The 27,073-nt window shown below is 41.6% G+C and overlaps 2 protein-coding genes across 3 annotated transcripts in view; one reads left to right on the top strand and one right to left on the bottom strand.

Moving 5' to 3' along the window:
• The first annotated feature begins 489 nt into the window (after positions 1-489).
• Positions 490-15,866, top strand: Vdac3 (voltage dependent anion channel 3). Of its 2 annotated transcripts, XM_048330576.1 has the most exons (10): positions 490-633; positions 3,824-3,892; positions 4,803-4,852; positions 6,530-6,532; positions 8,484-8,636; positions 10,486-10,538; positions 12,501-12,728; positions 13,962-14,112; positions 14,874-14,931; positions 15,341-15,866. In XM_048330576.1, the coding sequence occupies exons 2-10, from the start codon at positions 3,826-3,828 to the stop codon at positions 15,430-15,432; spliced, it is 855 nt and encodes a 284-aa protein (XP_048186533.1). In that variant the 5' UTR covers positions 490-633; positions 3,824-3,825; the 3' UTR covers positions 15,433-15,866. The 2 variants fall into 2 exon arrangements, with proteins under 2 accessions (XP_048186533.1, XP_048186534.1); XM_048330577.1 differs by lacking the exon at positions 6,530-6,532 and having other exon boundaries at positions 493-633.
• Positions 15,867-23,973: 8,107 nt separating this feature from the next.
• Slc20a2 (solute carrier family 20 member 2) overlaps positions 23,974-27,073 on the bottom strand; it is a 57,633-nt gene continuing 54,533 nt past the window's right edge. Inside the window, exon 11 of the mRNA XM_048330575.1 lies at positions 23,974-25,489. Within this exon, the coding sequence (XP_048186532.1) occupies positions 25,316-25,489 (174 nt within the window). The 3' untranslated portion in view covers positions 23,974-25,315. The remainder of the gene's footprint in view (positions 25,490-27,073) is intronic.

Here is a 27,073-nt window from a genome sequence, read left to right as displayed (position 1 = left end):
CCTTCCGGCTCCACAGTGAGCTCCTTCGCCGACGCCTGGGTTTCCTTCTCTAAGGAAGGCGTCCCTCGTCCTCCTCGCCTCCTTACAGCGTCACCAGCGAAGATCCGCGTGCTGTGGGGACGTCGTGTCCCTTCGTCTTTAGCATGAGGAACACTAAGGGTCACAGCCTGGAATTTTAGTCAGTCTGAAATGAAATTACCATCAAGACCCGCCAGATCCACCAGAGAACCCCGTCTGGCGCGGCGCGCCCGGCGGGGGCCCGGTCCCTCAGCGCAGGAAGCGCGTCTCCCCTCTGCGCGGTCCCCGCCCCTCCGTGGCAACAGTAGCTAGGGGCCTCGGGACGATCTCGCGAGAACGAGCCCCTTCCTGACCGTGGTCCCCGGGCCGCTCCGTACCGCCCGCCGGCCCACACCCTCCTGCGCACGCGCACGCGGAGTCGGGCAGTTGGCGAGTGTCGCCCGGCTGCTGCGCTCGGCGCCGGGACCCGCGACTCCGCGGCGCGCTCGCGTTCGGGGGCGGCAGGGCGCGCAGGCGCCGCGGGGGGGAGCGAGGCCGCGCAGGCGCGGACGGCGTTGGTTCGAAGAAGACCTTCAGCGTTGCCCTGGCGGAGCGGGCCGGGCCCTCGCGTTGTAGGTGAGGAGGAAGGCGGTGGCGGCCCGGGCCGGCGGAGGGACCGGGGAGGGGTGGGCCGCAGCTGGGCGGAGACCGACAGGGGCAGGCTAACGAGGCCGGGGACGGAGAAGCTAACGGGGCGCGGGCTGGCTCCGCGAGGGACGCTGGCTCCTGCGGGGCTGTGTTCGCCGCGTCGGGGTGGAGCCGCCGCTCCGGCCCGACCACCGGCCCGCGCGGCGGTGGGGCTGGCTTCTTCGGTGCCGGGCCGGAGGGAGGGCGGCTCCCGGGGAGGCTGGGTTCCGGAGCCCAGACCTGCTCCTCTCCCCGCGCCACCTGCCGCTCGCTCGGCCGAGGGCGGCCGGCGTCGGCGGGCGGGGCGGCTCCGGCCCGCGGGGGGGATGCTGGACGTGCAACCCGAAAAGCAGGGGGACCGGAGGGGGCTCGTCCTCGACTGTCAAGCGGGAGGTTGTGTGAAGTGGCCTCTCGCGCGCGGGGCTCGGCGCGGGGCGCGGTGCACGTCCACAGCAAGTGCATTCTGTGGAGATAACAGAAATGCGGTTGTAGTCGTGCCCTCGAGTCACGCTGGCTTCCTGTCACCTCTGTTTTTGCTTGATCACACCAGCAGTGCATTCCCCTCCATATCATGGGCCCGAAATGGGCACAAGTGAGATCAGTAGTAAACCGAGCCAGCTACTTGGCCTGTGCAGAGGATCTGGTACTGGTTTTGAAAAATAAAGCGAAATGCTGAATGATCTATATATGGATTCTTCTTAATATTTCAATGTCTCTTGTGACAGTATGAAAAGCCAGATTAAAGCTTTAAACACTCCTATTTAAGTAGATACTAACTCTGTGTCTATACCGACCTCCAAACTTGTGGCCTTGTGGCAAAGTTTTAACAGACTTCAGCAGTATCAATTGTGATTATAAAGAGCAATAACATCAAATTGGAACTGAGAACATGCGAAAAGTCCAGAATTCATCATTTCAGCATAAGGGATTACGTTGTAAAATAATTGTTCTGGAAGTGAACTATGAAACACCCTGTAGCTTATTGCAAAGTTTTGTTATGGTTTCAGTCACTTCATCTATATCACTCTTTGTACCTTACTGCTTTATTTTCTATGCTGGGAAATCAAATCCAAGGCCCCACACCTACTAAGCAAGCACTCTACCACCGAATTATGCCCCCTGTCCTCTTTTCTCTTAACTTTGTGTGGATGTGTGCTGGTACTGGAGCATGAACTCAGGGCCTGAGTGCTGTCCCTGAGCTTTCTTGTTCAAGGCTGACATCCTATTCCTTAAGCCACAGCTGTTCTTCTACTTATTTGCTGGTTGATTGGAGTTAAGAGTCAGTCTTTTCCTGCCTGGCCTGGCTTGGAATTATGATCCTCAGATTTCAGCTCTCTGAGTAGCTAGAATCGCCACCAGCACACAGCTCATATATGTATCTTTTATACTATACTCTTTTTTCTTTATGTCATAGTCTCTGCCATATGTGACAGGCTCAGGGTGAAGCACAGACTTAAAATGAAGTACATCATAGGTGTATGTTCATTTATAGGCAGAAACTTAGAAGTTAAGAGCTGGGCTTAAATAAATAGCTTATATATGTATTTAAATAGTTTTTGACTGTGTAGATATATAGTTCAGACATACTAATCAAAAGGGCTGGCTGATACTCTGGATTTTTCTGGTATGTAAAATCCTGCTAGTGGGACTGGTTGTGGTGGTTCTGTAATTGTTTAGACATAGCTTTTAAGTCTGCAGTAGGGAGTAGATCATAACCAGCTGCAGGATAAGCTTTTCCTTTATACCTTTATACAAAGGTAAAGGAATGTTGTGGTAAAGGAATGTAGTGCCTGGTAGTATTGGTGGCTCTGGAGAATTTGATGTGAGGGTCATACTGGTAGTAGAAAAAAGCTGGGTAACTATGAAGACACAAAACCAAAGCACCTTGGGTTTCCAATTTAAGTTCACACCATGTTTTAGCCTAATATGTGGGTTAAATTATAACACTTTAGGAGGAGCTTTGGGAGAAAGACTATTCTGGGTAAATATATTCTATTGTCATAATTTTTAAATTAAAATTTTTAATTAGAGTTATAATTTTTTTGAAACAGTACCTCTTACTGCAGCTCAAGCTGCCCTTGAATTTTTGAAACTCATGTCTCAGTCTCCTGAGTAGCTGGGATTACAAGCACTAACAAGCACTATTGTGTGACCTCTTCTTTTTCTTTCTTTTTTTGGTTGGTTATGTGACTTGAATTCAGGGCTTGGGTGCTGTCCCCCTTTGAGCCACAGCTCCACTTCCAGTTTTCTGGTGGTTAATTGGAGACAAGAACCTCATGAACTTTCCTGCCAGGGCTGGCTTTGAACTGTGATCCTCAGACCTCAGCCTCCTGGGTAGCTAAGCTAAGTATAAGCCACCAGCACCTGGCATGTAGCTTCTTTTCAGTGGTGTTAAGAATTGAATGCAGGCCCTGGTGTTACAGCCCTTTTGCCACTATGTCTTCAATCCCAGCCCTGAGGCTTTTGATTGCATATAAAACTACATGGTTCCTTAAAAAACTGTATGGTTCCTTCAAAATTATACTTTGTCTCTTTTTGCAGCCTTTTGGCTGTATGACAGGTTTTTCTAAGGTAAGTTTTGCATTTTACTAAAAAAAGAAGTCTAGTTTAACAAAGCATCTTTTTCAGACTGAGAACTTTGCATTCTGTGGAATTTAATCAGAAAGATAGATGACCTCTGAATCTCATGAGGGAAGTTTTAAGTTCTGAAACTCTGGAAAGTTTTTCTAGGAGAATTCATCCTTTGAATTCTTATTGCAATAAGTGCATAAATGTTAGTGACAGGGAAGAGGCAGAGACTGTGCCTCATATGATCAAAGAGTAGACATGCAGTGAATGAATGCATACTAAATGATATATATATGTGTATATATATATATATATATATACACACACATATATATGTATATATTTTTGCCAGTCCTGGGTGCTGTCCCTGAGTACTCTACCACTGGAGCCACAGCACCATTTCCAGCGCTTTCCGAGTAGTTTAATTGGAGATGAGTCTCATGGGCTTTCTTGCCCAGGCTGGCTTCGAACTGAGATCCTCAGATCTCAGCCTCCTGAGTAGTTAGGATTACAGGGGTAAGCCACCAGCACCCAGCTAAATGAATATTCTTTGCTTTCTTTCCTTTAAAAGATATGTGTAACACACCGACTTACTGTGACCTAGGAAAGGCTGCCAAGGATATCTTCAACAAGGGATATGGTAAGTAGGCTATTGGAAATGCCAGGTTTGCCTAAGGGTTAGTGTTGAAGGCCTGCTGTGTATAGGATACTATTAGCAAAATAAGGGTAAGTAAACATTAATCTACTTCACAAGCTTTAAGGGATAATTGTTAACAGGCTATTAGATTTCATTCTCTAAAAGAGTCTCTTGTAGCGTGAAAAACAATTATATACATATGCATTTGTATATACATGTACATATTTAATATTGTCTGTAACATGAAGAAATATATATAATATTTATACCTCCTTTGGCTAGCCTTGGGGACTACTACCCCTGTGATTTTTTTTTTCCAGTTTGTTTTCATGAAGGTAAAGATAAAACCAGACATATTCTTAGGTTTAAATTTACTTTTTTATGTTGTACACATTTGACTTTTTTTAAACTACTAATATTTATTATATTTGAACTTTGTGTATCATATCACATCAGCATCATATCATCTGGTAAGTTTCATTCTCAGAATTCTTTTTTGGTGCTGGTACTGGTGCTTGATCTCAGAGCTTGGGTGCTATCCCTGAGCATTTTTGCCCAAGGCTGGCACTCTGCCACTTGAGTCACAGTTTCACCTATAGCTTTCTGGTGGTTAGTTGGAGATAAGAGACTCACTGACTTTTCTCCTTGGGCTGGTTAGTTTCCTGAATAGCTGCAATTATAGTCACTAGCCACTGACTGACAATTTTTTCATTTATTTAAAAATTTGAAGTATGTCTTTTTTCATTTTGAGGGGATTTAAAATTGCTCTTAGTTATAATTCAGTTGTAATTGAACAAAAATACTGTGTATTCTCCTATGCATGGTACCATGTACTATTTTCATAATTTTTGAGTTAAAAAAACTGGAATGCTACATTTTGTGCATTACTTTGTTTTTGTGTGTTTGTGTCTAGGGTTTGGCATGGTCAAAATAGATCTGAGAACCAAGTCTTGTAGTGGAGTGGTGAGTACCTAGTACATTTTTGATAGATGTAATTAACCTAAAGGAATTTGTTTTAAAATCACTGATCCGTTATGTAAAGTAGTAGACTTTGGCACTGTGCTATCTCCCATATAGCTTAGTCCTACTCTCACAAATTAGACAGTGAGGTTGAATTCTGGGGGAAATACTTTGTGCCTGTAATGTAAATAAGTATTCTGCATATTGCTCTTAGAAGTTATAGAGTATCAATAAACCCCTTCTTTTGTACAATTAATATATATAGCAAAGAAGATAGAATATCATATTTCATGAGTATGTATATAGATACTAAACTTATTTCTACTATAATGGAAATGTAAAGTTTGTCTTTTTATCAAATTTTAATCTGTTTCTCATGATTAAATGAAATGTAAAAATAAGATACATTTGTACATATGTGCATGCAGATTATTCTACACTTCTTTTTTTTTTTTTTTTTGTCGTGGGGCTTGAACTCAGGGCCTGAGCGTTGTCCCTGAGTTATTTTGCTTACTGCCAGCATTCTACCATTTTGAGCCACAGCACAGATGGGAGTCTGCTTTGTTCTCATAACTCAATATTATTTCCATGGCTTGGCCCACTGACCACCCTTCCCTTAGGGGATCTTTCTTAAATTCTCCAGCCCAATCTTGAGCCCAGAATCTTAATCCAAATGTGAAATTCCAAATTCCCCTCCCCCATCCCAGGTGATAGGCACCTGAACTCCTAGAAGCTTATGGGGCAGAGGACTTAAACAATAGGTTCCTGGACCTACCAGATCAGTTCAAATAACTAAGGAGACTCTTTGAACTCTCTAGCTCTCTGTGACCCTGCCCCCTAACCATGGCCCTACTTAAGCCCTTCCACCCTTGCCGTCATTATGCCTGCTTCATGTCTCCTCCATTGAAGTTGATTTGATCTGTTGAAGCTGTTTTCTGCTTTTTCTTTATTTGAATACCCTCATGACTCAGTTTCCTAACAAGGACTGGTTTTCTGGTAGTTAATTGGAATTTCCTCCCTGGGCTGGAACCAGGATCCTCAGATCTCAGCCTCCTGAATAGCTAGGATTATAGGCTTTCTACACTTAAAAAAATTTTAATTTCATTGTCAGTGTGATGTACAAAGGGGTTACAGTTATATATGTAATATTCTACACTTTTAAACTGATGTTAACTTTTCTGAGTGGAAGTTAAGAATATAAGTAAAGAATATAAGTGAAAGTAAAGAATATATTGACAAATTTTCAAAGTTATCAACCATAGCTCTTTCAGTAAGTCTCTGCAAATAGAGCAGTTTTATTAATTCACCTTATTTTGATTTTTCCTTATTGGCTGCACGTTTTGTTGGTATTTACCTATTCAAACCATGCAAATTTTATTTTTTAATATAATTTAATTAGAAGGATATAAAGCATGTGAAATCCATTGGTGTTTTGTACAGAGTACAACCTTGGTTTGATACTGTCATTCTGATTTTTTTCTACCATAAGTGGATAAATGAATATATGTGTATTATCTGCCTTAATAAGGTGGGCATATTATGTGTATGATTCTGATTAAAATAGAAAAGTTATATGCATTTTGATTAGGTTTTGAAATTTGTACAAGTTTGTGTTACAAAAGTCAACAACTAAATTTTCTCTCTCTATCATGCTGCTGTGGTATGGTAATACTTATTCAGATGGTAAGGAACAAATGCTAGTTTATGTGCATGTTTTTATGGTTGCTTTTGGTTTCTGTACTGGCTTAAAATAATTTTTATTCATTGTTCCACGTTTCTTAGATTATATCTTGGTGTTTTTATTGTATATTACCTAATTGACAGTAACATTTTTGTTGCTTACTGACATTTAATATAGACCTGAAAATGTCATATGCAAATAAGAGTTTTTACCTGATCACATTGTGAAGTTAGAACAAAACTGAATTAGAACAGAAAGGATGAAGACATGTTGCCTATTCTATCACCTTAATTTTGTGTATACAGTTTTCCTAACACCAAAATAAAGATTTACATCTGCTATGCTTGTCATATTTGTGGATGATAAATGTAAAAATACCCAGCACTGGATAGTTGGAGCTACTAAAAGAAAAAAAGTTGCTCACATTAAAGAATTACATTAACTGTTAAACATGACTAATATTTTATCAGTTTTTGGTAAGGCCTTGCTCTAAGTGTGCAGCATGATACTCCTTTGAAAGCTTTCTGTGTCTTGCTGATAGAAGATCACAATCTACTACTGTTTCATTGCCTGTGGACTAGAGTTGGGCCGTGGTGTTTGGTAAAGGGAGGTTCATATTGGAGGCAGTGAGACAGAACTGCTCAGGTTTGGCAGCTCTGTATTGCTTTTGGCAGTATTTCAGAAGTGCTCCTTGAAAAGAGGGCCAGTCAACTTGGTTTTTTTTTTTTCTTGACAGACATAGATTACCCATGACAGGTGTTGACTGTTTCTCCCTTCTTGGGAAAGGTCTATTTTTAATTGCTGATTGTCATATGACTGAGGGACACTTAAATTGGAAGAATATACTGAAGGCATTCAAATAGGAGCTATTTGATAAAAGCACTTTAGAAGACCACAGGCTAGTAGAGGGAAGTGGGATAAATTATTTTGAAAATAGACCATTGTAAATACTGAAAGTAGTTACCTTCAAAGTTTTACAGATAGCTTTGGGGACAAAGGCAGTACTTAATTCCACTTTATGCTTGGAAATTGTTAAAATGGTAAGCTTTATATTAAATGCATTTTTCCTCCCCTATCTGCCTTTGTCTATCTTGCAGAGCGGGGGATCAAACACAGGATCTTTCACAAATTAGGCAAGCACTCTACCGCTGTGGTATATCCCCAGATCATTAAAATAAAGTTTTCAAAAAGCATCAGGTAGAGACTATAGCTCAGTGGTACGGTACTTCCCTAATGTGTGTAAGTACTGGGTTTGACCCATAGTGAAACTCAAGAAAAAAGATGAGATGATATAGTGTTTGGGGTTTTGTGGATCTTAAATTTGATAATAGTGTGAAATGTATTACAGACAACTGATCATCTCTACAGGCCATTAAAGAAAAATGTTTAAGAAAAATGTTTTAAGTATTTTTGTCTTTTTAGAAAAGACATTTGTTTATAGAAATACTTTTCTGCTAGCTGGGTGCTGGTGGCTCACATCTGTAATCCTAGCTACTCGGGAGACTGAGATTTGAGAATTGTGGTTCAAAGCCAGCCCAGAAAGGAAAGTCCATGAGACTATCTCCAACTAACTTCCAGAAAACTGGAAGTGGAGCTGTGCTTCACAGTGGTAGAGCACTAGCCCCGAGCAGAAAAGTTCAGGGATGGCGATCAGGCCCTGAGTTTGGGTCCCATGACCAACACACACACACACGTTTTTCTGCTGAAGAGTTTAAAATATCCATTTAAAAAGCGATAATGAATGGAAAAATAAATATCACCCTAGGGTGAAGCAATAGAAAGATGTAAAACTGGTTGAAATACTTAAAAAGAGAAAAAGCAGGAATTGTGTTGCTGTAGAGAAGGGCTGTGGTGAAAAGTTAATTGTGTTGGTTTCTGATGCAGTTGAACACTACTTTGTAAATGTTTTCTATTTGGTGAGGTTGTTTTAAAGTGATAAGTTTTTCTTACCAGGAGTTTTCTACTTCGGGTCATGCATATACTGATACAGGGAAAGCGTCAGGCAATCTAGAGACCAAGTATAAGGTCTGTAACTATGGACTTACCTTCACCCAAAAATGGAACACAGACAACACTCTTGGGACAGAGATCTCTTTGGAGAATAAGGTAAGAGAAAGTGTCTGAACTCGCAGTTCATTATCTCTGGCACTTTGAATGATGAATAAGCCTCAAATCTGAATGAGACCATACAAACCTGTATACTAGCTGTATTTATTCTCTGTGTGTGTGTGTGTGTGTGTGTGTGTGTGTGTTGTTTCTAGAAAATAAGGCTTTGATTGTGAGTATGCTGTCTCATTGCATCTTTATTCTGACCAGTGCTGTTTATTTTGTTAAATAGCCAAATCTCTCCTGAATAAAATAAACTACTTATAGTAAGCTTGGTTTTGTGATCAATGCAAAATTGGCTCTACAGAAGATTGTTCCTAAAATTCTTTAATGTTTTCATGGAGAAAATATATTAGCAGATATGTGTCAGGTGCTCACTTTGTACAGGGCACTGTTTTTTAAGGTATGTCTGTACACTCATTGGCAAATATAGATAATAAACAGGTTCAGCTGAATAAATTGTCTTGTTAAGGGTTCTGTCATCTCATTACAGTAATTTTAAGAGGATAGCAAGATTATAATTTTCTGCTGATCTTGGAGCTTGAACTCAAGGTTTGGATACTTTCCTTGAGTTTTTTTTTGCTGGTCTTATGGTTTGAACTCTGGGTCTGGGATCTGTCTCTGAGCCTCTCTGTACTCAAGGTTAGTGCTCTACCACTAGAGCCACATCTCCATTTCTGGCTTTTTCTGAGTAGTTTATTGGAGATAAGAGTCTCACAGACTTTCCTGCCCAGGGTTGGCTTTGAACTGTGGTACTCAGATCTCAGCCTTCTGAGTAATTAGGATTACAGGTGTGAGCCACCGGTGCCCAGCTGTTCCTGAGCCTTCTTTTTTTTGTTGTTGGTCATGGGGCTTGAACTCTGGGCCTGGGCACTGTCCCTTAGCTCTTCAGCCCAAGGCTTGTACTCTGCCACTTGAGTCACAGCACCACTTCCAGTTTTCTGGTGGTTAATTGGAGATAAGAGTCTCATGGACTTTCCTGCCCGGGCTGGCTTTGAACCATGATCCTTCCTGAGCTTTTTAGAGAAATATTTTTTATAGGAATATTTTTCTGCTAGCTGGAAGCTGGTGGCACACGCCTCTAATCCTAGCTACTCAGGAGGCTTACAGAAGAGCTACTCTACCACTTGAGCCACAGCTCCACTTCTGGCTTTTTGCTGGTTGATTGGACATAATAGTCTCATAGACTTTCCTGCCCTGGCTGGCTTTGGACTGTGTTCCTCAGATCTCAGCCTCCTGAGCATTTAGGATTGCTTACAGACTTGGTGGCAAGATTATTAGTCATGTGGAATTCTGTTCTTTTTGTGCTATATTATATATTACTTGCTGTAGTAGGATTTAGTGTTATGTTGTAACCACTCTTCTTCACTTTTTGTGCCATTACTAGGACTTGAACTCATGGCTTCATGTTCTCACTTTGCCTTTTTACTCAAGGCTAGTGTTCTACCACTTGAGCCTCAGCTTCACTTTGGGCTTTTTGGTGGTTAACTGGAAATATAAATGTCACAATCTTTCCTGCTCGGGCTAGCTTTGAGCTGTGATCCTCAAATCTTATCTCCCAGGCATGAGCCATTGTTACCCAACTTTTCTCTTTCTGAGTTTCCCAGGCTAATCTAGAATTCCTGGGTTTAACTAAAGGTTCTTCTTAAACCATAAGGATGTGGAGCTAAGGGGAGAAAGAATTAAGGGGATAGGGAAAGATGGGAAGTAAATTATAATTTAGTATGTGGCTCTTTGTAATGACTTTCTTTTTGGTGTTATTACAGGCATCGTCAGCAAATTTTAGAATGTTTTTTGAGTCAAAAGATTGAAAATTACTAATTGTTAATTTTAAATCTTTATTTTTCAGTTGGCTGAAGGGTTGAAACTGACTCTTGATACCATATTTGTACCGAACACAGGGTAATTATCCAAGCCCTATTTTCTGAATTGTTTTGAGCTTAGTGTTTTTACACTAGAGTTGCAATAAAAAGTGTAGAGGTAGAACTCAGGAGGCTGCTGTTAGAAACACTGAGACCCATTTATATAGAGATAAAAGAGTAACCCCCATTTGAAAATTGAACAGGTGAACAAGAATTTATAAATATATTCCAGAGAAGCACATCATATAAAAGGTTTAAGATCTAGAAAATCTGTGTCCTTAGCTATATCCTAAGTTTCCTAACGATTGAGGGGTATGATACTCTGCTGAGAAGGTAGTTTCTTAGGAGTATAATCTGAATGTATAACACTTTCACTTATTAGGTTTCTTAGCCTTTACAAAGCCACTCAGCCCCTCAATGTGTGAAAATTAGGGATTATGTTATGTCCTATCATACTAACATGGTCCCTGATGTCAGAAGGATGGAGGTGTTATGTAAATGTAAAGTGGATTTTTTCACTATAACAAGTTCTTACAATAAAATTTTTTGTCTCTTTGGTCAGGTACCAGAGCTTGAACCAGGCCTTCACATTCTTCTCAAAAAGTATATTTCTGGGGCTGGGAATATGGCCTACTAGTAGAGTGTTTGCCTCATATACATGAAGCCCTGGGTTTGATTCCTCAGCACCACATATATAGAAAAAGCCAGAAGTGGCGCTGTGGCTCTAGTAGTAGATTGCTAACCTTGAGCATAAAGAAGCCAAGGGACAGTGTTCAGGCCCTGAGTTCAAGCCCCAAGACTGGCAAAAAAAAAGAAGGTATACTTCTTTCCATATAGATTAATAATGTGCTTTGAGTGTTACTTTTTGTGGCATTTGGGAACATTTAAAGAGATCCAATTTTTTTTTGTGTGTGTGTATGTGTATGTGTGTATACATATATACGCATGTGCACCTATGCATCTGTGTTGGTTCTGGGGCTTGGATTCAGGGCCTGTGCTCGGTCTCTGAGGTTTTTTTTTTTGGTCATGGGGCTTGAATTCTGGGCTTGAGTGCTGTCCCTGAGCTCTTCAGCTCAAGGTTAGCACTCTACCACTTGAACCACAGCATCCACTTTTTTTTTTCTGGTGGTTAATTGTCTTACAGACTTTCCTCCCCAGGCAGCTTTTAACCACGGTCCTCAGATCTCAGCCTCCTGAGTAGCTAGGATTACAGGCATGAGCTACCAGTGCCCAGCTGTCCCTGAGCTTTTTGTGCTCAGGGCTAGTGCTCTACCACGTGAGCCACAGCTCCACTTTTGGCTTTTTTGCTGCATAATTTGAGATTAAGGCTCTTACAGACTTGCCTACCCTGGCTGGTTTCTAACTTCGACCCTCAGATCTTAGCCTCCTGAGTAGATAGGATTACAGACATGAGCCACTGGCATCCAGAAAGTTCTGATTTACATATCTGTAAGCATTAGTTTGGTATTAAAGTATCTTAATTTTTTCTTATGTTTTTGTATATGTATTTATTTGACAATGTTGTATACATATTTATGGGGTAATACAAAGTTTTTCAATACATTTGTACATTGTTCAAATCAGGGTCAGCTTATCTATTCAAACATTCATCTTTTGTAGTGAAAGCCTTCAAATTCCTTCTAGCCTTTTTGAGATAATACAGTTCATGTTCTGTATTGTCTGTACTGTACAACAGAACATTAGGACTTATTTTTCGAGTCTAGCTATAACTTAGTACCCACTGACCATCCTTCTGTTTCTCAAAGTTGTTCATGTTTTTAGGAAATTATCAGATACCTTATTACTTAGGCTTATAGTGAGGAATATATAGCAGCAGTATATCCATTTCTAATCTTAAACATATTTTAGAGCTAAGTCATGTGAAACATTTTTATCAAATGTATGCCATCTACCAAAGTAATATTTATAATGGAAGAGAGAGTCTTACTATAAAGATTCCATAGTAGAAACTCATTTTTGGTCTCATTTTTTTTTTTAATAGGAAGAAGAGTGGGAAATTGAAGGCCTCTTATAAACGGGATTGTTTCAGTCTTGGCAGTAATGTTGATATAGATTTTTCTGGACCAACCATCTATGGCTGGGCTGTGTTGGGTTTTGAAGGTTGGCTTGCTGGCTACCAGATGAGTTTTGATACAGCCAAATCCAAACTGTCTCAGAATAATTTTGCCCTGGGCTACAAGGCTGCAGACTTCCAGCTGCATACTCATGTGTAAGTGTCATTTATGCCTTTATGGCCAGGGCAGTTCCCCCCAGTTTCTGGTCATATACATAGTGGAGTGTTAGAGTGATGGTAATGTACTCTGGTGGATACTCAGCCTTGCTGTGCTTGCTGGTTTTTACATTTTTATTATTTTTTTTGTGTTAGTCATGGGGCTTAAGCTCAGGTCTTGGATGCTGTCTCTGAGATATTTTTCAAGGCAAGTACTCTACCACGTGAGCTAGAGCTCCATTTCTGGCCTTCTTGTTTTGTTTTGTTTGGTGGTTAATTGAGGATGTAAGAGTATCTTGGACTTTTCTGCCCAGTTGGAAGCCATTCCAACTACAGTCCTCACATCTCAGCCTCCTGAGTATCTAGAGTTACAGGACTGAGCCACCACTGTCTGGCTTGCTGACAAAGCAAAGCATTATTAGAAGGCTTGTACATTGAGTTCATGGTATTGTGCTACTGGCAGTTACTGACCGCAGCCTTATCCAGACTTTAGGAAGCTCTAGAATTTCTAGAGCTACCCTAGGGCATGTGTTACTCCCCTGATAAAAGGGACCCTTTGGGGATACTCTGTTTCTGTGTTATCCATATAAGGAGCATATCTAGAAGCAGATGTTTGGACCACTAAGAACAGTCAGCAAATTGATTTGAGTCTACTGGAATTTGCCCAGTAATTCTGTGGAGGCTTTTAGGTATCCTTGGTCAGAATCAAGCTACCCCTACTGCATGTAAAAGTTACAGTAATCCTCAACGCAGTCCTGAGTTTCAGTTACTCAGGCTGTACTCTGTTGACCGAGTGAACTTGAACTTTTAAATTGTATTTTATCACTTGCCTATTGGACACTGCAACTGTACTAGGAAGCAGAAGCAAAGAGCAAGTTATGTTATATTCTTATTGTTATATTCTTATTGAATTGTACATGAAGTATTTTAATTCTGTAAAAGAGATCCTGTTTACCTGAAGTACCTGAATAGTTAAAACATGTCTAAGAAATTTACATTATACAGAGGAACCAAGTAAATTAGAACCATGTGTTCATATATTTTTAATTTGATATTTATAAGTTGCAAGCTGGATTTCATTTCTTGTTTAGCAGCCATTTATGCTGGAAGTTGGCTGAAATCTAGTTGCAAAGTAGACTCTCCATTTAAATAACCTTAGAATTTAATTTCCATGTGATAAGGAAGAATGGTATGGACTAATACTTATGACTACTTCTTACTCCATGAGGACAGGAATGATGGCACTGAATTTGGAGGCTCCATCTACCAGAAAGTTAATGAGAAGATTGAAACATCAATAAATCTTGCATGGACGGCTGGTAGCAACAATACTCGTTTTGGCATTGCTGCTAAATACAGGCTGGATTGTAGAACTTCTCTATCTGTAAGAATATGCTTCCAGATTGGATCTGCTCCTAGATTTTCATCCAGTTGTAAATGAATGTTGAGATACAGTTGTGGTTTCATGTTTTTTTAATTAACTAATGAGCTAGCTCATTAAGCATTAATGTAACTGGTTTGTTGTGCCTAAAGGCAAGAAATGTAGGTTCTAGCCCTAGTTTCTCTTATTTGATTGTGGTTTTAATTTATCCTTTGGCCTCAGCATTTTCTTTTCTGAAAACTCATAGGATTAGATTATTATGTCTATGACTATCATTCTTAAAAGTACTAACAGAATTGTGCTCTTAAACATCTGGTACTGTGCGAAGGTTTTTATTATTATCTCATTTAATCTTCATAAACTTCTTCATGTGGCGAAAGTGTTATTCTCATCCAGGATTTCCTGAGGCCTAGAAACTAGGTTAAGACCATGTAGTAAGTGCTAAGGTCTGAACCCTTTATTTTTCCTGTGTCAAAGTCATATACTGGCATCTCAAAGAACTCAGTACACAGGTTGCTTGATTGCACAGTGTGCTTAAAGTTTTTACTGAAGGCCTTTAAGAGATTTATTATTCTCACAATTCCTACCTTTCCTGCTAGTCCTACTGACTTTGGATTTATCTTTTATCTATTCAGTTTTCAGTTTTAGTAATTCTAGATTGAACACAAGGTGCTTTTTAGCTTTGGAAACTTTATGTGTGAAATAGTTTCTTGGACTTTATATTGTGAAATTGATTGTTTTCTGTTTCCATCTCTTAATCTTAGGCTAAAGTAAATAATGCCAGCCTGATTGGACTGGGTTATACTCAGACTCTTCGGCCAGGTATGTTAAGGGAATTAACAGGGGGTTAGGGTAGAAAGTGATAGAAGACTAATGGGAATAATCTAGAACAGCTTACAATAAGCATGGGACCTTGACTTTGATTGTTTTGTAGCAGACTATTTGCAATTTTTAGGCAGAAAGTCTGGGAACTTAGAAAGCCTGAATATTCCTGTATATAATCAATATATGCTTGCTCTTGCCTTGGGGTTTGCTGTTCACTCATTCTTAATCCTAACCCCCAAATAAAATTCTTTGTGATGCTCTGCTCATTATAGACCACAGGCTTTTAGACAGTCTGTGCTGATTTAATGTAGCTTATTCTAGCCATTGACTTTACTCAGAATTTCTACAGAATTCTGTCTGATGATAATACTATTAAATATAAATACTGGTGTTTTCTTCTTTTTAGGAGTCAAACTGACCCTTTCAGCTTTAGTCGATGGGAAGAACTTCAACGCAGGAGGGCACAAGGTTGGGTTGGGATTTGAACTGGAAGCTTAGGTTGATTTGTGAGTAGAGCATCAGATTTGTCCCTGCAAGTGAAGAGAAATGAACCCACTATGTTTTGGCCTTAAAAATTCTGTGAAATTTCAAAAGTGTGAACTTTTTATTCTTCCAAAGAATTGTAATCCTTCCCACACTGAAGTCTAGAGATTACAAATCCATCTTAAGGGAGGTCCTTGAAGGCATGCCTGGAAGTTGTCACGTGTGTGCCACATTTCAATTGAGTTGTGCAGTGTTAATTTAAATGTGTTCCTCAGCGACGATGTAGTGTCATGTTACAGGAAGTGACCTGGCCCTCCAGTTTGCACATCACGCCCTGCATGTCCCACACTTTCCCATGACCTTTTCATACATTGGTCTCTGTGCTATAGTGGAATCTTTGGTTTTGCATCAGAGTAAAATAAAATAAACCCATCACATTTGGAACATAACTGCTTATCTGATTTACTAGTGGTGGCTTTTTAAATATTTGGTGTGATTTGTTTTGAGAAATACTTTCTTAGGTGGGGCTCAGGTTTGAAGTGTTATATCTCAAATAGCTCTGCTACTGCCTGTCCCTTGCCCTTCTGTTTCCCTCCCTCTACTTAAGGGGCAGAGAGTAGCTCTGGTCTGCTGAGGAGTACATCTGAGGAGGACCTGGATTCTTACAGTGGGGTGCTAGGGAGTGTCACACTGATAGTGTCACAGACTGCTGAGAAGTCTCCCTCCAGGGTATGAGTTGGTGAGATGAGGCAATGGGAAATACAATTGGGGGAGATTGGAAAGGGAAGAGATATGAATAGGATGAGGTCATATGGGGTACAAGAAGCATCTGTGGCTTTTCTAGGTCTTCAGAAAAAATATATATACTTTGTGGGGGTCCTAGGGTTTGAACTCAGGTCCTTGAGCTTGCTTATCAGGTGCTCTTGCTGCTGAGCAGCCCTGATTTTTTTCTTTTTGTTGATTATTTTTGGGATAGGCTCTTGCTTCCTGCCCAGAAGTGCACGTGGGTGCAACCTACCAATGTTAGGTTTCCTATTGTGGCTAGGATAGCAGGCATGTGCACTGGGCCTAGCTTTCAGTTAAGAAGAAATTCTCAGGAAATTTTCTACCTGAGCTAGCCTTAAACTATAATCCTTCCAATCTCAACCTTCAAAGTAGGTAGGATTACAGGTTTGATGCCTGGCTCAAAACAAAAAAAATTACCACTAACATAATTAAAGGAGGAGGTACCAATTCAGAAGAGAAGTGAATAACTAATTTCTCAAGGCCAATTAAAACCATCTTAAGTGGGATTCTTGCTAAATTAAAAAAATACACAATGTGCAGACTATTAGAAATTCAGATAATTTAGAAGTAAATTAAAATGGAAAATTTCATTTTCCAGTCCTTACTACCACTCTTATGTATGTCCTTGCACATTTTTATTAGTGTCTTTAGAAATTTCATAGATAGAAAGTGGTAAAGGGCATATCTTATTTTGAAATATACTTTTTTCTTTTGTGCCTGTACTGGGACTTGAACTCGGATCCTTGCACTCTCACTGAGTGACCACGCTGGCTAACCACTTGTTCCGTTAAGATGGGGTCTTGTGGGCTGGGAATATGGCCTAGTGGCAAGAGCACTGGCCTTGCATACATGAAGCCCTGGGTTCGATTCCTCAGTACCACACATATAGAAAATGGCCAGAAGTGTTGCTGTGACTCAAGTGGCAGAGTGCTAACCTTGAGCAAAGAGAAGCCAGGGACAGTGCTCAGGCTCTGAGTTCAAGGCCCAGGACTGGCAAAAAAAGAAAAAAAAAACAAACAAAAAAAAGATGGGGTTTTGTTTCTGCCCAGGCTTCTCTGGAAGCACACTCCTTTTGCTCTTTACCACCTGAGTAGCAGGGATGACAGCTTGGGCTCTGTGTATTTACAGAGTAAATATTTGTTCACTTCTCTACAGTGTCAGCAGTACTGTTGACAGACTCAAATTTTTATCAGTTTTACAGATGAAAAATTTTTTTTTTTGGCCAGTCCTGGGCCTTGGACTCAGGGCCTGAGCACTTTTTGCTCAAGGTTAGCACTCTGCCACTTGAACCACAGCGCCACTTCTGGACATTTTGTGTATATGTGGTGCTGGGGAATTGAACCCAGGGCTTCATATATACGAGGCAAGCGCTCTTGCCACTAGGCCATATCCCCAGCCCCGAAAAGTAATATTTTAAATGTACACTTCCCTAATGATCAGGGTGAGCAAACCATTTTCACATTTATTGACCATTTGTAGTTCTCATTTGTCAATTCCCATTTCTTGTTTCCAATTGGGTTCTCCTAAAATAGTCAGATTTGCTTGTTGAAAAATTCCAGTGCACCATCAATTCCCTTACTACCACCAAAGCCTGTCATAACTTTACTAGACTATATAGTTTACCCAAAGTATGGGTAAGTGAGTAGTAACTAGCAATCATTTATATTGGAAAAACAGCTGATACCAATCACATATGTTTTCTTTGATATTATTGGTGTGGGTTGTACCACCATTGCAGGAGGTGAAACAGTAAAATGGGTGAACTGTTACTTAGTTCTGTTTTAATAGCCCTGTGTTTTACTGGTGAATCCTGCATATGTAGTGTGCACACTGGGACCCACACTGGGATGTTTGGGGGAGGGGGGAGCTCTCTGGGAGCCAGCCAGCTACTGTGTGCTCAGCTGACGCTCTGCTGGGCAGCTCTCTTCAGTCCAGTGTGAGTAAGGCTAAGGGAGAAGGAACGAGGGCAGATGACGGAGATGTGCTGATAAGACACACCTTTAATTATCTGCTGAGGCTGATTGTTATTTATAACCTAAATGAGATGAACATTGTTATATGTTCGTGTCTCCTTCCCTTAAGCTTTCTTTTAAATGATTTAATTGATAATGCAGATTCAACCACATTTTTTGGTACAGAAATGCAAATATGAATGTAAGTATTAAAAGTGCAGACTACATTGAGTTGTGGCTGGCTAGGAATGTACTGAATGTGCTCATCGCTGAAGGTGCCACTAGGTTGAAGGGAAAGCCAGAGAGCTTCTGTCCAAGTGCATTGTTGCAATCATGAAATAACAACTGCAACCCTGAGTCCAGGCGTCCACAAGCAATGTCCCGGGGCAGAACCGCTCCTGGGGCTTCTCATGGCTCCTCTGCTCACCTGAAAGGCAGGCCTGTGCAGCCCACGTGTGTGTCCCTCCCTCACTGACCTTCTCCAGCTCTCCTTCCCCTTCCTGGCTAAGCTGAGGAGCTGCAGTGATCACAGACATCTGACTTCATGGTTTCAGGTGATCTGTTCCGGGACCTCCAGTCTTCACCACAGATAGTGAGCGTGGCATCTTGGAGCAGAATGTGGCCTGTGTGTATGTACTTAATGGAAGGGGGCCATTTTGAGTCAGTGCTTCTTACAAATTTGCCTTGAGGGAATAATCAGAGATGCACAAGGTTTATGAGCAAAGTTTCTTAGGGCAGTGCTCTTTGTAATGGTGAAGAACTGATAACCAAGTGTACACCAGTAGGGCGTTGGTTAAATGATGGTGCACTTAAAGAAATATTCATTTACCACAGATCATGTTTCTGAAGTGATTAGTATGTTAAATAGAAGACAAGGTTAAAATAAGCTTTATTTTTTAAAGTGTATTTGCACATATAAGACTTATTTTCAAATGTTAACATTGTGTTAAGGAAGTAGAACTATGCATTTTACTTTATACTTTTATGTTTCCAATTTTCTAAAGTGAATTTACACTGTATGGAGGAAGCCATCCTCTCCCAAGTTTCATCTCTGAGCAGAGGCCACGGCTGTGAGAGGACCTGGGTCCACTTCCTTCTGTTTGCTACTTGAGAGTGAGGAGAGGGTTAGTAGTACTTTTGGGAAACCAAGTAGGCATGAGATTGAGAGAGATAACATGACATAATTAATATTGTATCACGGTCCATTTCTAGTCCGTGGTCACAGTCTGAGTATCTTCTCAGGGGACAGGAGTCTCAAAGTTTCATTTGGTCATGAAATGTCCTTGGAAGTTTGCTGCTGCTTGGCTGAGCCTTAGGTTCTAGAACGTGCATAGCAGGAATTCTTAGAGAAAGAGTGGGGCTATCTCTGTGTCATCCAAATGTCCTATACATGAGTGTCAAGATGGGTGTGTGTTGGTGGTAGGACTGTCTGCTGCCTTTGCTTTTCTCCTTTTGGTTCTCACTTGATACTGACCTTCAGGTTCTGTCTTCACCTTTGTCAGCCCTGCAACCTGGTGTTCCCTATGTGTGCTTGTGGGAGACATGCTTGACTCTGCTATTCCTCGGGAGCCTTTTCATTACCTGTCCCAAGTGGCACAGACAGGGTTAATGCTGTGCTCTGAGAGCAACGGACTGCAAAAACCTCAGCGCTCTCTCTTCCAGTCCATTCTTCCAAGTGTGACCAGTGCAGTCTACTCTCTGGTGGAGTGAAAAGGGTGTGGTCAGGAGTCTGTGGTCCAGGCCTGTGGATAGGGTAAACCAGACAGTGTGTGTGTGCTGAGCTGTAGTCCCTACCTTGTTACAGAGGTTTTGTTTGTCCACTTAGACCACGTGGACACGGGCTCAAACCTCAAGGTATGGCAAGTGGGTGTCCTCTGACCCATCTTCCTGGCGAGCCAAGCGCACTGTACTCTGGCTTTGATCACTGTTGCTTCCTGAAGTCTGTCTCCATCAGAGAAGTTCCTCCTGACCACCAGACCCTTATTTCAAATTGCCTGTCAGATGCTCTTCAGATGTCAGGGGCCAAAAAATGACTGTGTCATCTATGTCCAGTCTGTGTGTACATCTCAACACATTTCTGCTTTTACTCTGGAAACTTCCTGACCTCCCCCTAGCAATTTGTCAGCTGCTCCCCTGGGCCTCTGCTCTCCGTGGAAATGCCTTCAGGATGACACTGTTTTGCTCTTTCCTGCTTCTGGACCCCAAGAGTAAGTTTCTAGTCGGGTCTTTGCTAGGTGCATAGAGTAGTAGGCACTCTGGGTTTGCTGAGCCAAATGGTGGCAGATGACTCTGGTTTAGCTTTCTAAAATTATAGCTCCCTATAACGATAAAAGTATAACTCACCACTTTTGGGGTGTGTGTGTATGTGTGTGGCTTGACCGGTGTATTACCACTTGAGTCACAGCTCCAGTTCACATTTTTTGGGGAGCAAAGTTAAGCATCTCATGAACTGCCTGCCTGCACTGGTTTTGACCCTCAGAGCTCAGCCTCTTGAGTAGCTAGGATTATAGACACAAGCCATGGGCACCTGGCTCTCAACCTTTCTTGCAACTCTATTATGTTAGAATTTTTTTTTTTTTCTGCTGCTAATGAAAATGTTCTGAAGATGTAACTGCAAGTGGGCTTGACACCACTAGGTGTCACTGTTGACTGCTGCCAAAGGTGATGGCAGGTACCTAGTCTGCTTTCTGCCCTTTTTGGTTTCCTCTTTCCTTTCTCTAGATCCTTGAGTCTGGAATCTCAGACTCAGGATTTGATTTAACCTCTAAATTCTACGTGTGGGTAAAGGCATGGAAATTTTCCATTCGAAATCTGTACCTTTTGCTGGCCAAGTAGGGTTTTCTCTCTCTTCACCCTATCCTTCCCCACACATACTGGGATTTGAACTCAGGCCCGTAGCCATTTTTTTGCGTTAGTTTTCTAACAGTCTCATGGATTTTGTGGGACCAGCATGGCCTACAAATCCTATTTACCTCTTGGATAGCTGGAGGGCTACTTACATCCAGCTTTTATTGGTTGATCTGGGTGGAGGAATCCTTGCTTTTTAGCCATGCTATCCTTGGACCTCTATCCTTGATCCTTTCAGCCTTCCAGGTAGATGGGATTGTAGGTATGAGTCACTGCACTCGGTTCCTTAAGTAAATTTTGATCTCACTACACACAGAACTGCTAGTCATTTTTTTTGTGCCCCAAACTCCTTAATTAAAATAATAATCAAATAAGGCCCTTCCTTTCTTCCTTGACTTTGTCCTAGATCTCAACTACTTATCCCAGTTCGCTGTGAGCCCTCTTACCAGCTTGCTGCTGTATTTTTCTTCCCCAGAGTTTAAATTTATCTTTGTGATAACATGTATATTTTCAATAACAAAATATGGACTTGATATTTTGAGCTAGGTTTACAAAAAAAGGAGCAGAAAGTAGTGTTCCTATATACTTGTTCCCCTCTTCACCTGCTGCCTCAGTCTCCATTATTAATGCAGTGCCTTTCATAGTTTCCATCAGGATTCCCTTTCTCATAACCAACCCCCTTATGGAGGCTGCAGCTGGTGGAAGAAACCGACTGTCTTTGTCCCAAGTACCTGGCCACATTCACATGCTTTGAAGACCAAGTAAAACAAGGGAAATAATGTTTTAAACAGAATGGTTGGATGAGGAGAAAAAGATGTGTGCGTGCGCGTGTGAGCTGATCCTGGGGCTTGGCATCAGGGCCTGAGGGCTGTCCCTGAGCTTCTTTTGCTCAAGGCTCTACCACTGGAGCCACAGCTCTGCTTCTGGCCTTTTTTGGTGGTTAGAGAAGACAAGTCTCATAACTGCCTGGGCCTGGCTTTGAACCACTATCCTCAGATCTCAACCTCGAGTAGCTGGGTGTAAGCCCTAAGTAAGTACCAGGTGTTTTTATAGTTTCAGGGTCATTTACATTTTCAGTAATAAAGGCTGATATATTTACAAGGACACCAATTAACTTGAGGCAAGGGCTACATTTCCCTCATATTCTGAACCATATTCTCACACAAGTTCTTTTTCCCATCCAGTTAGGTAGATACTCTACTTACCAGTTTTTTTGGTCTTACAAGCAGGATTGTGTGGCGTCCCTGTTCTGGGTTAGGCCCTGCACTGCTCCCTTCAGAGACCTGCAGCTCCCTCCAGTCCTGTGAACCTGTGGCATAGTTTCATGGGCACGTCTGTGTCCCAGAAAAGGGGAACCACTAGAGGTGAAGTTGCTTAAAGTCATAGAAACGGCTGACATCTGAGCCCAGCCCAGTGGGACTCCATGGACTGCTGTCAGTTCTGAGAGCGGCAGCCAGCTTGGCCTGCCAACAGACCTACACTCCTGTAGCCTCGTTTCTACTCAGCAGGCACTGAGGAGTCTCCCTAGAACACCATACTTTGTAATCAAGTCAAATAGTTTAGGTCATCCATCTTCACGTTGTGGTTTTTGAACTATGGCATGGTTTTAAGTTTTCTTTTGCTACTTGAGAATTCTGTAGCTTGTCAAAAGGAAATGGGAAGAACTTAGTTAAAAAATGACCTTGTTGAAAATGAATAACGTGTTTAGGCCTTTGCCTCCTAAATTTGGCCTCTCAGGGAAGGGAGCTTAGAGTGGCAGCTGCTAAGGCTCATGGGTCCTATGGCCTGGATACGTCTTCAAGGAAAAAATGTGCCTGAGGAATACTTAGTCCAAAATGCCAGGAACTCAGGAGTTCCCTTCAGCTGAGGAACCTGGGCACAGGAAGAGGCTGATGAGGCTGAGGAAAGACTGTGAGGGTAGGACTGGGCTGTCCTTCAGTGTCCCAGCCCCTGTGGCCAGGATATAACCTTCTGCCTAAACAGATCAACTGGTCATTGCTGATTGGCTGCCAATCACAGGAGCCTGTGCCAGGCTCTTCCAGGTTGGAAAGGACTTGCTGGTCCTGGGAGTCAGCTGCAGGTGCCTGTCTCTACCTGTCAGATAACCAAGACCCTGGTTGGAGGCGGGGGGGTTCTCTCAAAAATCACTGCTGGTATGCTGTGGTTTTTGTCCTTGTCCTTCCTACTCCAGGTGAACTAGGAATTGAGGTGACCTTTCTTCCGATGGCAGGCTCTTTGGTTTGCAAAGTGTTGGCATGGCCAATGTTGTGCCATTATTCTTCTTTAAATAAAATTGGGAGGAAACAACTTTGTTTTGAGTATCACAAATGAAACGAGAGGCTTGCATTGGAGAGGGTTCCGGGTTTCATGGTGGTGATGAATGCAGCTTGCCCTCCAAGGCTCCTCAGCTCCAGTGCAGAAGGACAAGATCTATGCTTCCCAGCACTTAGGCTGCCTAAATGAAGAGCCCTGAGGTGGGAAAGTGCCTCACAGAAGCCAGTGATTCCTTTTAACAGACAGATGTGGGGCCAGAGCCTCCACCAGACAGCTTCATTAAAGGATGGAAGGTTCTGACATAAAAAAAAAAAAAGCTATATCAAACACTGATACTGTCCTCCTCTTTAATAGATGGTAGGAAATTACAGTGTAAAAATGAGAAAAATTGTTTTGAATGTCATAAAAATATGATTTAAATGGTCCAATGTTTTCCAAAATGGCTGACAACAAAATCCTTTTGGACAGTGGTTAAAAAAAAGGAAGGATGGGGGACTGTGTTCAGAGGGGACATTTCTGTCTTTCTCTGGTTTATGTATATTTCTGCACAAACATGGGTGGATATAAAATACAGGAGGAAAAACCCAATTAAAGGTGTTTGAAAAGTAGCAAGTAGCCAAATTTCATAGCTTCTGTTTTTTGTGGGAGCTGCAAAAGAAGGACATTAAATGGTACTTAGAAAGACTTCAGAGGCAAATTTTTGAGGGGTACTTTTTATTATAAATTTATTATGGTTGATTAATGAAAAAATCACAATGAAGTACCAAGAAAATGTTTGTCAATATAAAAATTTTAGCAGCATTTCCAAAGTGTCAGGCTCTAACATTAGTCCTACTTCCTCCCTCTTACTGGCAACAGAGAACCAGTGGTTCCCATGAGCGCTCAGGATGTTCTATTGCGTAAAGGCCCCAAGGAACTCAAACCCTGTGTATTTTGAATTCCCCAGCACCCAAATTTCTAGAACACCAAAGCACACAAAAGGCCTCACTGGCTTTAATGTTTGAGACAAGAACTCTTCAGACTGCATGGGAGAGCAGGGTTGGAAGTTTCACTGGGACTTGATATGTAGTGCTTAGCCCTCACCCTGAGCCTGTACATTCTCCATGCTGGTGACAGTGAAAGGCCACTGTAGTGCTGACTGGCATCTGGTATATGGCAGCAGGGGGGCTGCAGATGAGGTGGGAACGTGAACATGGCGGGCAGCTGGTGCTCAGCCACACCCTCTGCTCTTGGCAGGTTGGAGCTTGGCTGGTCTTCCAAACCCAGGCAAATGGGGGCGATGAGTGACAAGGGAGGCAAGACAATAAGAAACGTAATACTGGCAAACGATTCCCCTGCTTCTTTGGTACTTCCAAAATTCTCTGATCAAAAATGTCTAAGGGAAGCACATCATTAAAAATTACAGTTTTAAGTATTTACACAAGCAAGTATGATATACAGTAACCCATTTGCACTAAGGAACACGTTCTGCTGTGAAAGCACTTGTGAACTCCTGGCCCAGTTTTGTGCGGTACACGCAGGCCTGTGTACAACAGTCAGACTGTGTATCCTGGATCTGCTAGCCTACTGTGTTACAGTATAGAAGAAGGGGGAAATAACAGTTGGAAAAAATTATTTTCCAATCTATGCTTCGCTTCAAAAATGTTTTTAACACCTGCCACTGCAGTCATTATGTACAAGATTTATTGAATATTGAATTCTAGGCAATAGTCTCCACTCCCATCTTGAGTATGTTTGAGATAATGCTACCTATTTGGTATATATAATATATATTTAATATATGAGTAAGTGCACCACATTATATCACCACGATACCAGTTTAATACATACTACTATGTACAGTAGTTAAGTTAGCTCTGGAAGATGAACCTCTGCAGCCTGGGTGAGCAGTGTGGCGTGGGGCCATCTGAAAGAGATGTGCAGGGCTGAAGAGGAGACAGCCATGCATGTGAGCGTGCGCACACACGTGCGTATATGTGTGTGAGAAAGAACAGAGAGATGTCAGGGCACGTATCTCCCACACACCCATGCTAGACCATCTACCGCTTTGGCACATATGGAAGGACCCCATACAGGAGAAGTGCCATGACAGCAGCACTGAACAACCCCGCCACAGGGACTGTCACAAACCAGGCCACAAAGATGTTCCGGAAGAGGTGCCAGTCGACGGCCTTCCGGGAGCGGATCCAGCCCACAGCCACCACTGAGCCCACCTGGAGAAGCACAAACAGTTCCCGGTGAAAATGTCCGCATGCTTAAAGGTAAGATGCATCATCTATACAGTCAGTGTCAACGGCTAAGCATAGACGCAAACTAGGAAGTTGCGCATTATTTCCCTTAGTTTGTATAAAGCTTTTAAGATAGTTTTGATATTAGCTGGAATTGTTTTTGGAGTATTTTATTTAGTTTCTAGTCCTGCTGCACATTTAAACCTATATTCTGCATAAAAAGGTATTATTGGGTCAATAGGTAATCATGACTCATTAAATGGCCATTTGTATAATAGGCGAAATAAAAATGTTAATAGTTTTCCAAACTCTTGCGGGTCACTTATGGTTTGTTAAAATTTAAAAAAGGAAAATATATATATAGCTTTAAGGGTCCTAGAAAATGAAAACGATAAGAAAATGCAATGCCCACAACATCTTATGCCTCATATGAGAAGTGATTACATTAAAAGAGCTTAATAGTGCTTTTGGTCACACTGGAACTGGTTTTTGAAGAATTCCATTAAAAATATGCCTTGTCTCTACTGATCTCTTCACACTTAATGGTGGAAAATGACGTTCAAATAGGAAAGGCAATTTAAAACATCAGGTGTCTAACTCAAGAAATTGAAACACTAAAAACTGGTCTATTTAAAGACAGTTAATGTGACATTCCACCAACCTAAACCAAGATTAACCACCAACTCTGGTGCATTTCTGGGGAAACAGCTAACTGCATGTGAGATGTCCTCACAATGACTAGTTGTATTTAGTTGGTTGTTGGCTATAATTAGTACACTAAATTAATGTGATAAGCCTGTTCAGCAATTTTTAGCACATGCTAGACAATGAATTTTCTATTTCCTATGCAATGGATAGATACGGCAGGTCCTCAAAAAGGAGCCGCACAGACATTAGCTTTTGAGTAAAAAGCCTTCTGCTTCTTCCTTGAGCTCATCTACACAGTCTTCTTTTCTTGCTAACACTTCTTTTTAAAGAACATAAATAATATAACATTATAGCAAGTCATTAGAAGGGTCATGTAAAATAAGACAGACTTGGTGGAGGTGCCTGAATTTAACCACTTCTGATGTGTTTCTAGCTTTTCCTTATCAGAACTAGTTTTACCATTACATTTATTCACATAGCTGCAATGTATGGAGAGAGACGCATTCTCATTACAATAGCTGTCTTCGAATCAAGCCTCTTTTCTGTTAAAGTTTTAGCAATCTAGTCTTTATTATAGGGCTGCAAAAAAAGGTGACTTCCTCCTTCCCTCCCTGCTCATGGTTGACTTTGAGAGTGCCCCTTCCTCTGCCAGTGGTCTCAGGGTAGTAACAGCTGCCTTTATAAACTTTATAAAGATCATTCTGGTGTGAGGCTTCTGTCATCTGGAAATCTGGTACATTATAACGATCTCCTAAATTGTTATTTTTTTGCTAACAATTTGACAACAACTTGGATTACTGTCATTTTCTTTATATCTTGTGAAATTAAGGGTGGAGCCCATGACCCTGCACTGGGAAAGTGCTCTATCACTGAGCCACGCCAAGGGGCTCAGATGAGTCCTATGGCGGAGCTACACCTTCA

This window comes from Perognathus longimembris, chromosome 21, assembly GCF_023159225.1.
Source record: "Perognathus longimembris pacificus isolate PPM17 chromosome 21, ASM2315922v1, whole genome shotgun sequence".
Classification (NCBI taxonomy): domain Eukaryota; kingdom Metazoa; phylum Chordata; class Mammalia; order Rodentia; family Heteromyidae; genus Perognathus; species Perognathus longimembris.
Note: the sequence above shows the minus strand (reverse complement) of the source record. Positions and strands in the feature narration are given on the sequence as shown.

What these genes read in the sequence shown, in the direction of transcription:
- Vdac3 (XM_048330576.1), top strand. Translation starts at nt 3,826, where the DNA reads ATGTGTAACACACCGACTTACTGTGACCTAGGAAAGGCTGCCAAGGAT. An exon ending in TATCTTCAACAAGGGATATG is followed by an intron (nt 3,893 to 4,802) that starts GTAAGTAGGCTA and finishes GTTTGTGTCTAG; the next exon opens with GGTTTGGCATGGTCAAAATA. An exon ending in ATTGTAGAACTTCTCTATCT is followed by an intron (nt 14,113 to 14,873) that starts GTAAGAATATGC and finishes TCTTAATCTTAG; the next exon opens with GCTAAAGTAAATAATGCCAG.